This window comes from Myotis davidii, unplaced genomic scaffold (genome assembly GCF_000327345.1).
Source record: "Myotis davidii unplaced genomic scaffold, ASM32734v1 scaffold78, whole genome shotgun sequence".
Lineage (NCBI taxonomy): Eukaryota > Metazoa > Chordata > Mammalia > Chiroptera > Vespertilionidae > Myotis > Myotis davidii.
Window position 1 is genome coordinate 801776 of NW_006290305.1, and position 12002 is coordinate 813777.

General features: G+C 50.9%; 1 protein-coding gene across 1 annotated transcript in view; it reads left to right on the plus strand.

Moving 5' to 3' along the window:
* MGLL (monoglyceride lipase) overlaps nucleotides 1–12002 on the plus strand; it is a 102808-nt gene that overhangs the window by 69534 nt on the left and 21272 nt on the right. Inside the window, exons 4-6 of the mRNA XM_006763221.2 lie at nucleotides 1287–1423; nucleotides 2698–2808; nucleotides 11883–11972. Of these exons, the coding sequence (XP_006763284.1) occupies nucleotides 1287–1423; nucleotides 2698–2808; nucleotides 11883–11972 (338 nt within the window). The remainder of the gene's footprint in view (nucleotides 1–1286; nucleotides 1424–2697; nucleotides 2809–11882; nucleotides 11973–12002) is intronic.

The following is a 12002-nucleotide window of genomic DNA, read 5'->3' on the forward strand; positions in this document are numbered from 1 at the left end:
AATGAGTATGGAGTTTTAGTTTGGGAAAATAAAAAGTTCTGGTGAAGGATGGTGGTGATGGTTAAGTGTGAATGTACCTAATACCACTGAACTGTACACTAATAAATGGTTACAAGGGTATAAATTTTAGATTATATATATTTTACCACAATACAAAATTAAACTTAATTAAATGTAATTAAATTTTAAAAGGGAAAAAAATCCTCAGAGAGGCAAGGGAGCTGAGGGTGCTGCTGAAAGGGTGACCGGCCTGGGCCCTGGCCTTCATGCAGGGGGCAGAGAGCAGGTGGGGCGGGGCAGGCGAGGGTGGGAGTTCATGGGGGAGGGGGACAGGACCTTAGGAAACAGGAGGCTGTGGTCTGACCACACTGAGGTCTGGGCAGCCAGCCCATTTCAGGCGATGCTGAGTCCTCACCCTTCTCATCTGTGCAACGAGTGTTACAATCGCCACTGTCATAGCTTCCTCGCAGAAGCAGCAGGGAGGGGCTGCGCTGATTCTCCCGCTGTGTTGTGTGGCCCTGTCCGCTCTGAGCTCTTCCTTTTCTGTGATTTTCAAGCAATCACATCAGCTGCTTTCAGCCTGAATGTGGAAGCTGCAGATGATGTGCTGTTTCTATAGAGACTTACATCCTCCTGAGTGGGGGTGGGGGTGTGTGAACCCAGATACACCCTAAGACAAGAAGAGGGGGAATGAACAAACAGCCCAGACAGGTGACAGATAAGATCCCAGAGGGATAGAACCTGACCTGGTTTTACTGCTGTTTTGTCGAGAAAATTTCCAGCAAGCACCCTGGACTATTTTGTGTTACGTTTGTCATAGTACCTTCTATAGAGTGAGGTGACACTTTACCTGGTGAAGGGCTAACATGGGAACACAACTGTGAGGGTCCAGGAGCTGGGAAAACCCAGGAAAATGTTGAGCCTCGTGGGCCTGACTCCTGGCCACTTGACAAAAAAGGGGGCTTGGTGAGTTTCTCCTTGCACCTGCCTTTCTTTCTCCCTGGAGAACAGCCACGGGAAACAGCTGGCTGTGTGGAAGGGTTTGGGGCATGGTTCACTGTGTGATGGTGGCCAGTTCCTTGGCCACCCTGTGCCTCAGCCTCCTAACTGCACCGTTGGGGGAGACTAATCCCCATGTGTGAGAGCAGTTGGGACGGGTTTAGTGAGATGACCCAGTCAGGTCCTCAGTGCCGAGTGTCTGGTAACCCTGGTGAGGAAACCGCTGCCCTTGGGCAGGAGTCAGCCCTCCAGTCACGGCTATCCTCTCGTCTCCCGTTCCCTTCCAGTGGGCCACGGACAGAGCGAAGGGGAGAGGATGGTAGTGTCCGACTTCCACGTTTTCGTCAGGGATGCGTTACAGCACGTGGATGTCGTGCAGAAAGACCACCCGGGGCTGCCCGTCTTCCTTCTGGGCCACTCCATGGTAAGTAGACCACAGGCGATACGGTCCAGATCAGGCTGTGGCCTGGGCAGCGTGAGAACACGGGATGGAGAAGGGGCAGCCCTGACGCCCTACCTCATCCTGGCTCCCCGCCTGGCTGGCACACCCCACTCTGCACTTGGAGTTCCCAGGCAATTCAGGGCTCAGGAAACAGGTCGGGTTCAGAGCCCTGGAGACAGCCCAGAGAGCTCAGAGTGGCCCGTTCCTTCCCACCAGCGCCCCAGGCACCAGGAGGTGGCCCACCAGTCCTTACAGAGGAGCTCGGTGTGGGTGTGGGGCACTGACCTTTGGTTAACCCTGCCTCTACCTCAGTGCTAATTCACAGTGAGGCTCTCAGGGCACTTCTCCCTGCAGAGCCACTTCTCAGAACAGGGGGGGGCGGGGGGGGTGCGCTCCAATCAGCGAGGAGCACACGGAATGTGCCCACACCCCTGCTGGCTTCGGAGCTGTGCACATGGACCCAGGGACAAAGGCTCCCCGTGGACCCAATTCCTGAACGGTCATTCACCATCCTTTTAACACTTTAAAATAAAACCCTCTTAAAACTAACCAAGTATGAATCTTTAAATCGAGGGTCCTCAAACTGGCAGATCTTCCTCCCCAAGCCGATGTGTTGGCTGGCGGAGAATTTGAGCTGCTTGATTTTGAATTTGGGGAAACTGTTCTCTCTAGGGTAGAGCTCCCTGCCCCTTCTCACCGCCTGGCTCTGTTCCTGCATCCCTCTGACCTGCCTGGCCCCTGTAAGCACTTGCAGTTTCAACCCTTGGTTCAAATTACCTGCAGTTTCAGCCAAGAGTCAAGGCCTCAGATCTTTAGCACTGTCCACATTCACTAAGTACCCAAATTCTGGAACCTTTACTGAACCGGGGGGTGTGGGGAGTGGAGGGGGGGGAGTGTAGCAACCTCTTATTATCATCAGATTAAACAAAAACAACCTTTTATAAGCCTGACAGAATGGATCAGTTGGATGTCTGCCAGCTTTTGGTTTGAGGCAGACAGAGTAGGAATGTATTGTTTAACTTGCAGCCCACAGGCAGGAACCTTATTTGTATCTCTCTGAAATGTTTGCTCCTGGGGAAAAAATATGTAATAAAATAATTGCAGACCCAGTTTATCCAACATTCGATGGTGTCTGTTCCAAGGGAGAACCTCCTCGGGACTGTGACCAGGCTTAGGGGGCCTCTTCCATGGAGCCCCTTAGAAATCGTGTGCAGGTGGGGCTGGCACACAGCAACTCTGCCCGTTTTGCATTGCAGGGGGGCGCCATCGCCATCCTCACGGCCGCGGAGAGGCCAAGCCACTTCTCTGGCATGGTTCTCATTTCACCTTTGGTTCTGGCCAGTCCTGAGTCCGCAACAACTTTCAAGGTAAATGGATTTCTGTTTCTGAGAAATGTTTGCACTTCCTTGGCAAGTCCTGTAGCTGGAGTCGGGGGTAAAGGGCGGAAGTCCATTTGGACAACGATCAAACATGATTGCCACCAGGGTTCTGTAATTTTCATAATCAGGTGCTTCCCACCCCCGACCCCCAAAGACAAAGGGAAAATGACTTCCTATTTATGTATGTTTTATTAGTGAATGTTGAAAGGAGAAAAGACTACGTGTGTTAGGAATACAGAGAAATAACCTGTGTTGACAAGTCACACACCAGGTGTTTGCTGACTTCAGCCGAAAGTGAAGAGCAAGTGGACATGCAGGCTATTTGTGATTGCAACATAGGGTGGTGTTCACCTTAGCCCTCCTCCATCCCAGAGCACTCCCCCCTGATTCTAACCCAGCTGTCATGTCATTTTTTCTGGTGATAATGTTATGTAATGGCACATGGGTACTCCTCTTGGTTCTGGGGCTTTGAGCCTTGAGGCAAACAAGCCAATAAGACTACTGCCAGAAGCAGAGCAGGTGCCTTCCTCCCTGAGAAAGGAGAGGAGCAGGGCTGCTTGCTTGTGACTGAGAGTTGTTGACATGTGATGGACCTGCCCTCGAGGGGCATGAAGTTTGAGAGAGATAATAACCTAACGAGAGTAGAGAACCCCCAACCTGTGTATCTCCAAGGGATGCTCCATCTCACCTCAGTGCTAGGTGGCACTGCTGCCTCCTGAGCCAGCTCCTGGGACTCTCAAAGGAGCAGGAAGGGCGAGGTGGTGGGTCACATGGTCAGGGGGAACTGGGCAGCCATTGGCCCTGTGCTTACCCTACTTTCCCTGGCCTCCCCATCCAATGGCAGCAGGATCATTTAAATCATTGCCTTAGCCTAGATGCCTTGATATTCTCCTGAGGACCCCAAACAGAGGAACACAGGACAGGGAGTGAAACCTTGTCAAAACGTTCTCAAACATTTCCTGTAGCCCACAGCCACAGACTTAACCCCTAGACATGGGCTGGCACGTCTTGTGTACCGGCTTTCAGTTAGGTACCGAAATGTCACCAATTTCAATGAGAATCGGTTGAGCAAACGATAAATCTGGAATCATCTGATACTTTAACCAGAGAACAATTTACTTAATTTGAGGAAGAGGAGAGAGGGCTAGCTCTTTTGAACTTGGCTCGGTTTTAAGGAAATCACCACTGCCTTACTGAAATCGACCGGCAATAGTACATTTTAGTTCTGTGTGGACAGCAGTGGAGGCGGGATCCACGTGTGTCTGCCATGGAAAAAAACAAGGTCGTCCACAGAATCACAGGTGGCCATCTAAGTGTGCAAAAGGGGACACCATCTCCTGGACTCCTCCCACCGTGACTCTGCAGAACGTGAGCCACAGCAGTCAAGGGCTCTTGTCCAAGTAGAATAAGCAAGACCAGGGTCACCGAGGAGAGGGAAGTTCCCTCTGCCCTCCATGTGCTGGGAGTCAACGGCCTGAGACTTCCTCAGCTCAGTGAGTGCCAGGCATGTGCTATATTTTACACACATTATCTCACTTAGCTCCCGTCATCAGCCCAGGGAGAGGTCACAACCTTCACGTGCTGGATGAGTGACTCTCCAAGATTACACAACTTGTGTGATGGATTCGAATCCAGGGCTGTACTCTCCTCGTCTAGGGTGTTTCCCCATCGGAGAAAGTGGATGTCTTCTACACTGGACGCTTTTCCTTAGAGAAAAGCAGGGGCTGTGGGGCTTTTCAGATGATGCACACAAAGATCATGGCAGCTGAGCCCTAAGATGGAGCCGGCAAGGTTTCCTCCCAGAGTCACTGGTGGAGGCGGAATTTCTGGGCAAGGCTACAAGAACGTGACCTTTCAGAGCCCTGTGCTAATAGATCACCTTCTCAGATCAAGGGCCAGCTGTCCCTGGAGGGGTGCAGGTCCTGTTGACAAATAGATTTCCTGTTGCTCTCAGACCTGAGGGCACGTCCTCCCAACCGTGGACTCTGTTGCTGCCTCTGCTCTTGGGCAGTTTTGACTGATAGAATCTTTGATTCATCTGTCTACCCACCCCAGATGACTTGATCACCCTGCACACATCTGGTCCTGTCTGACAACCTTCCAGAAAGAGTCTCATTGAACCTTCTTTTAAATTTAATTTTTTAAAAAGTTTTGTATAATACATTTACACGAGGGAAGGCTCCCTTCGTAGTTTGAAGGTGGGCAGCCAGAATTACAGAGGGAGTGGATGCATCTTCTGTGGGCACACATGCACACTCCATTGGCTCCTGTTTTATACAAATGGAACGTGCTCCCTGCACTTTTTTGTTTCATTGTTCTCTCTTGGTTGACTGGTTTGTTTTTGTGAGTTTTGGGTTGAATTTGTCTACATTGCAGACAAAGTGCTCCTCCCCATCAGAATAGCAAGAGGCCCACTGTGGGGTGAGCTCTGGATTAGGGGAGGCCCTGCTGAGGGGTGAGCTCTGGATTAGGGGTGAGCCTTGGATTAGTTGAAGCCCTACTGTGGGATGGGCTGTGGATTAGGTGATGCCCCGCTGACCAAACTTTGGGCCATTTATTTGCAGTGGTTTGCTCGTATGGGCCCAAAGGTGGACAGATTGCTGTAGACCATCTCTTGCTTAGAAAACTAAGGCTCAGGGGGACCTTTCTGAGGATCAGTGGCCCTGTCCGGGGCCACAGAATGCAGAGCCTCATGACTCCTTGTGACCTCATGACTCCTCACCCAGAGCTCAGCTGAGGACTTTTCAAAGGTTTGTTTCATGGCCCAGAGTTCCTGCTATAGAGATTCTTGAAATCATTAAAGCAGGCAGCATGAGATCTCAGACTTCTCAGTACAGAGGGTCACGTGAAAGGTGGCATAAGACTGTTGACATAAGAAATGTCTAAACCTGAAGAGAATTTCTATGAATTTATTGGAACCAAACTGATGACATATGCTGGGGCACAAAATGTCAAATGCTCCGGAGAATAGCAGTTTTGCTGTTTCTTTTATGCATTTGAAATTAAAGAAGGAACCTAAGGAATATTATATGGAGGTTGGAGAAAGCAAGAGGGGGGTGGGATCAGATTACAGGATCAGATTTGCTGTCTTGGTGGTTTATCTGAGAAGGAGGGATGTGAAGGGGGGCATTTCAAAGGTGTGTTAACCTAGATGCACAGAAACAATGGACAAGGACTTGCTTAAAGCAAAGCCTTTTAGTGAAGAAGGTATATGCCTGGGGAGTGACTACCCACCATGATCTGTCCAGTTAGGAACTTATAAGATCACCATGCGAGGCTACTCTCCATAGAACACCTTTTTTGTCGCATCCCCTACCCTGTAATGTGAGAATCCCAGCTACCTCTTCCCCTCTCCCCTACCCCCGACCAATCCTGCACACAGCTGGTTTTTACCCCCATGCTCTGTTTTCAACAAGCTGGGTTGGGCAGAGGCTTCTGGTCTCCAAATACTGTGTTAAGAATGTGGTTGCACAAGAGAAATGAGAGCAGGAGAAATTTAGAAACAAAAATTCAGTGCATTAGACCAAGTCTCGGCTGTTTATGCGGCCATTTCATGGGGATTATGCCCTGGGGAAGGCAGGGCTGGAGTAAAACCAGAAATAGAGGGGAAACCTTTGGCTGCCCAGATAGGAGGATGTCAAACTCTGAGCTAAACTGGGGCCTCCTCACCTGATCTAGCCCAGGAGGACACCCAGGAATGCGCAGCAGGCTGTAGCACATCTCCTTTCTCGGAGAGTCCCTGGGGTCAGGAATGAATCGCCCTGGGCAGAACTGGGGTCAGGATGGGGCTCCGCCTGCTGGGAGGCTAGTCTTCAAAATGACCTTCCTGACTATTGCCTGGAGGTTGTCTCATGGGGTCCAGGGTCAGATGCAGGAGCCAGCCCAGTGTTTCCAGAGGCTTCCACTCCCCGCCAACCAGGGCACCTGGCCAACTAGGGAGAAGTGAGTGGCCACTATAAACCTAGCACGCCTTGGTTGACGTCCTCTCCATTCATCCTATAAGGAGGGAAACTTATTCTCAAATTAGACAAGGAAATGAGGCCCATTGTCTTGCACAAGGTCAACTTGAGCACCAGCTCAGCTAGCGATTGTGACAGGATGCTCCCTTTCACCCCAAAACCTGCCCAAATCAGGTCTCCTTAACTTTAGCCCACTTCCCAAGTGAATGTCACTCATCTGTTTTTAATCACCATCATCCAGAGGCCGTCAGAGCAGTGGGGGTGGAGGGGTAAGGCAGGGTGTGGGGGACTTGCTCTTTCAGACTTCAAGTACAGTTAGATCCAGGAGTTAGGGACCTAGCTGTGCTCATGAATTTGGCAGCAGCAATGCCCCATGAGGCATTGTTATCTCCGTCATACTGGCACCTGCTCTCTAATAGCTGGGGGTTCAACGTCTAGACACTTAAGACTTGGGGAAGGAGTTATGGCTCCAACACATCCTTGGGAAGCCCCGGCAGTCAGCAAGTGTTTAGTCCTTCCCCGGGGTTCACCAGAAATGGCATGAAGGGCTTTCTGTTCTCCGTCTGCTGAGGGTGCACTTTCCCTCCTGAGACAGCTGGGCGATCCTCTGACCCTGCACGATGCCACCCCCACTGAGGGCGTGGAGTTCTAGCCTCCAGCATAGGGCAACCTGCTGGAGCCACTTTAAAAGGTAATGATTGTAATTACCTCCCTCGTGTCAAGTCTCATGAGCAGAAGCTTTAAAATGATCTTAGGGGGCCATTAAAACCTTCATATCAATAAAGGCCTTTGTGCAAGTCACTAGTATTTAAAGTGATAAAGTGATGAGCCTGCAGTTAATCCCAGAATGCCACAAAGGCATGTCAAGGACATAAGACACATTCCAGTCTCTTACTCCTCAGGAGGAGAACCTCGTTTCTGGGGAGTTGTCCTCTTGTGAGTGAAATAAGTTGGGGTTTTAGCTTTGATGTGACATTTGTTGCAAAGCTGCGGGTCACATACTTTTCCTACATTCTCCACTCTGAATAATGCCAGCATGTACTCACTCCTTCATCCACCACTGCCAATTTCTTGAGCTTCTCTTGGGGCCAGAAGCCCAAAGGTCAGTTAGGGAGTAGCTCTGTGGGAATCAGGTCTCAGGTCACCTTCCCAGCAATGCTTCAGGTTCGTTTTATTATCAGCATTTTAGAGATAAAGAAACTGAGGGTCATAGACTTGCTTGGGGATGCAGAACCAGAGGCCTGGTGCAGATCTGCCTGGCTCCCAGTCTGAGTCTGATTCCTCCACTTCAACACCTCCCTCTTCTGGGCTGGTATCCAGCGACTGTGTGTCCATTCGTTGTGGGTCTCAGCTTCCAAATTACCCTGAGGCAATGAGACCCGGGGTCCCTGTGGAGTTGGTGTCACTGAGATCTCTGTGGTTGCACAACCCTGACTTAGCCTATTGGGGACATGATGATGGCGGCGGTCTCTCACTTCAAGGGGGGCCCATTCAGTGTCATCCTCTGTTGAGCTGGATCTGAGGCTCTCTCCACACTCCCGCAGGGTTATCTGAAGATTTTGGTTGAAATGGTATAACAAAGCTGAAAAGGGCAGCAGGGAGAGGGATTGTCTTTGGCAACTATTAAATGCATCCTTGCTCCTGCATCCTTCTTGGATCCTTTGTGGGGAAGAGTCTAAGCACCTAATTTTTTTTAAGCTGTAACATTACTGTCATCAATAATGTCAGCAGATTTAGAAAAAGAGCTGAGAGTCAGGGCCATCCAAACATCTCTCATGGTGGTACCTTCAATAGGGCAGTTGTCCCTCCCAAGACATCTGTGCCTCTCCCCTCCCACCAGGGCGGGTCAGGAACACTCTACTCTGGCTGCACTTTGGAATCACCTAGAGAGCTTAAAAACACTGATTCCAGCGCCCCAGCCCACTTAGAATCCCTCCGTGGGACCTGGGAAGAGGCCTTTGTGATCCCCCTGAGAGTCCTCGTGGTGGGAGGCACACAGCTGCACACATCCACTCAGCATGATGTCCTTGCCACGTCTCCTCCTGTTTGTGCTCCGGGCAGTAGGCCATTGGCAGCTACAGGAGTCCTCACCAGGACTCGGCTTCTTGTACTTGGAAAGGGGGGCGGGGTAAGGTGGCCAACTCATCTGCCATTAATTGTTGCCTCGAGGGACCAAACCCTTGCACTGATCATTTTGTGCAAAGCAAATACTTCTCCAGAAAGGCTCCTCCTTTTTTCATATGAAGCTCTTCGTAAAAGCATCATTTAGCTGCAGAAAGTTCCCTGTTAAGAGAAAGAAAAGACAACTGGCTCAAGGAAAGGGCAGAATAGGTGTCTCCCTGTAATTGTCTCCCGGAGGCAGTCCTTCCTAGCTTTCAAGTGCCCTCACCACCCCCGAGAAAGCAGAGCAGGGATGGTTCCAGCCACAGCATGGCCTTTTCCGATTCTTTTGAGCCTAAACTGTCAGCATCTTCCCCTGGGACACAGAGGCCTTGGCACTTTGGGATGTACATGTGTTGGTTTAAGAAGTTCAGGAACACGGATTCAAAGGTGTTCCTGACTCTTCACAAATGGCTGGCACTTGAGAGCCCAGGTCCACGCAGAAGCCGGTGATGAGCAACAAAACATAAATTGTTGGCAAATGAGAACTCTCCTGGTGGGCTTCAGGGAAATGGGATGAAGAACTGCGCGGTGTCTCCCCTCGGTCCTGTTGCAGGCTGAGGATCGAGTGCTATGTCCCTGCGTCTTTTTCTGGCCGAGCTGGTCTGGAGGTGGGTGGGTAGGAGGCGGACTTGCAGGAAAACAGCCGTGTCCTTGAGAAGGCCATGCTGAAACAAGCAGGCAGGCAGGCCAAGCAGGGCAGCAGGGTCTGGAGACTGACATTTGCGCAAGGTCCTAGCAAACACAGTCACCCCTCAATCCTTGGGCGTGGCAGGGTCACATGTGGAGTCAGCCGTCAGCCCTTGTGTCCTCTCAGGAAGCTGTGGGCAAGAGTCATTGAGAACAGCAGGATGTGTAGAAGTCAGGATACATTAAGTTTTTTCGTAATAGTGTTGCCCTTGGTGGAGGAGATAATCCCTAAATGTCCACCGTCCTTACACCATCGGGGCCCAGTGCAGGCTGCACCGCTGGTGCCGCTGCCTCTCTGTGCACCCGCCGTGCACTTCTTATCTGTTGTATTTTCTCTTTAGTAGAAATGTTTAACTTCTGAAAACACAGAAACCAACTTCTGAATTTAGATTCCCAGAGGAGCCCCTGGTTCCTGGAGGTCACAGACATGTGATCTGTGTTTAGAAACACTCGGGCCCTTGCCTTTTGTAAAACTCCCAGAATCCTGAGTCCTTCTCATTCCATACTTGTTCACAACCCCACCTTGGCTCTTGAACCTTCCCCATAGATCATGTCCATTCCACGAGGCTTCAGACTGTGTGAACTGACTCGAGTGCTAACCTAGTGTTCCAAGTTGGATTGCCTTACATTTCTATGCTAGACTAGCACAGCTCAGCTCAGAGCCTGGCAGTAGCACCTAGCACATTGATGGCAGCAAGTCGACAGGCATGGGGTTTACTTGCCCGGACACCAGGCTTGGGGTGCAGTGACCTACAAGAGTCTTAGAGGCAGGAGACTGCCATCCTTGCCCTGAAAAATGGAGAGTTGCCACGTGAATTTCAGAACAGAGGTGTGCATGTGTGCTCTTTCAGGAGCAAAGCCCTGCTGGGTCCCTGGCAGTGCGAGGCTGTATCACGCGGGTGAAGCCTGCGGAACGGGACGTGTTATAGCTCAAAGTGTGAAGGGAGATGGGGCAGCACAGCAGCTGCGTCACCATGGAGAGTGTCAGTGCCTGCTGTTCTAGATAATCCATAGGAAAGGTTGGTTTCTTGGTTGCATTCGTTGGGGGAGAGAGAGAACGTAATGAAGGCTGGTGGCATAAAAGGAAAGAGGGGCCTCGCCCAGACCCTTGCCCCCTTTCCAGCTGAGCTCCTGGTGTGGTACTGAGCCGCTGTTTTTGTGTCTGTTAAATCAGGATAAACCCTCACCTCACAGCATCTGTGTCAGGATTAAAAGACTGGGCATCTATGACTGTGCCCAATGCACCAAAAGATTGTCACTCAGTAGATGCCAGTGCCCCTGCTCCCTACCAAGGGTACTAAGGAGACATCACTTAGCTCCAGGACATTCACTCTCAACATGTGCTGAGAATTCACCGTTTGCCACCTTCCGTGTGATTCTAATTTCAGCATTTCACAGCTCATTTTTGAAATAGCATCTTTCCTCCCTGCGTGTCTGTGCACAGTGCAGAAATGAGAACAGTCCCCTTCACAGGCAGAAGCATGAGATCCAGGTTCATGCTTTTCCTGGGTAAACACAAGACCCAGCCTGAGAAATGGGGTGGGGCAGGAAGGCCTGTACCTGCATCAGGGTCAAGTTCAAGGAGCATGTACGAAGCACCTACTGTGTGTCTGATGCTTTTGCACCAGTGGTTCTCCTTGGCAGCTAAGGAAACAGAGGCTCAGTGATGGTCAGCTCTGTGTCCACAAGCATGAGGCAGCACAGCCAGGAATCAAGTCAGGTCTCGCTCCCTCTGCCACACCTCTGATCAGGCTTGGTGACCATTTCTGTTCCCCTCCAAGAGAGACCATGACAGTCGGCAGATTCTTTCTGATCAGAGCAGGCTCCTGTGGCTACACTCACGGGTGGCTTAGGTGATTCTGCCCCTGCTGTGTGTTTTTTAGAATCTTCTGAGAAGTGGCTGGTGCAGAAGAGCTCATCCAGGCAGCTCCTGCAAGTAATTCAGAATCACCACTGATGAGTGGTTGCGGAGAGGGCTACCACACAGAATCGGGAGCAGCAAAAATAGACGTGGCATCCCTCCGACGGCCCAGTGACCACCTCTCGCCCACTCCCACAGGATCTGAATCAGCCTAACTAACTCAAGGCTGTCTGAGTCAGAGCAGAGAGTCCCAGTGCACGCAGCCTTGGGAAACAACCCTGGCTGGTGTTCAGTTTGGGTGTCACTTTCCTTAATTTGCTGTAAACTGTCCTGTGGGCAGAGCTGGGCATGGATCCCACTGCACTCACACCCTTGTTTTCCTCCCTGGTTAGGTCCTTGCTGCGAAGGTTCTCAACTTTGTCCTACCAAACATGTCCCTGGGCCCGATCGACTCCAGCGTGCTCTCTCGGAATAAGACGGAGGTGAGAATCTTTCTGAAAACCGGGGGTGGG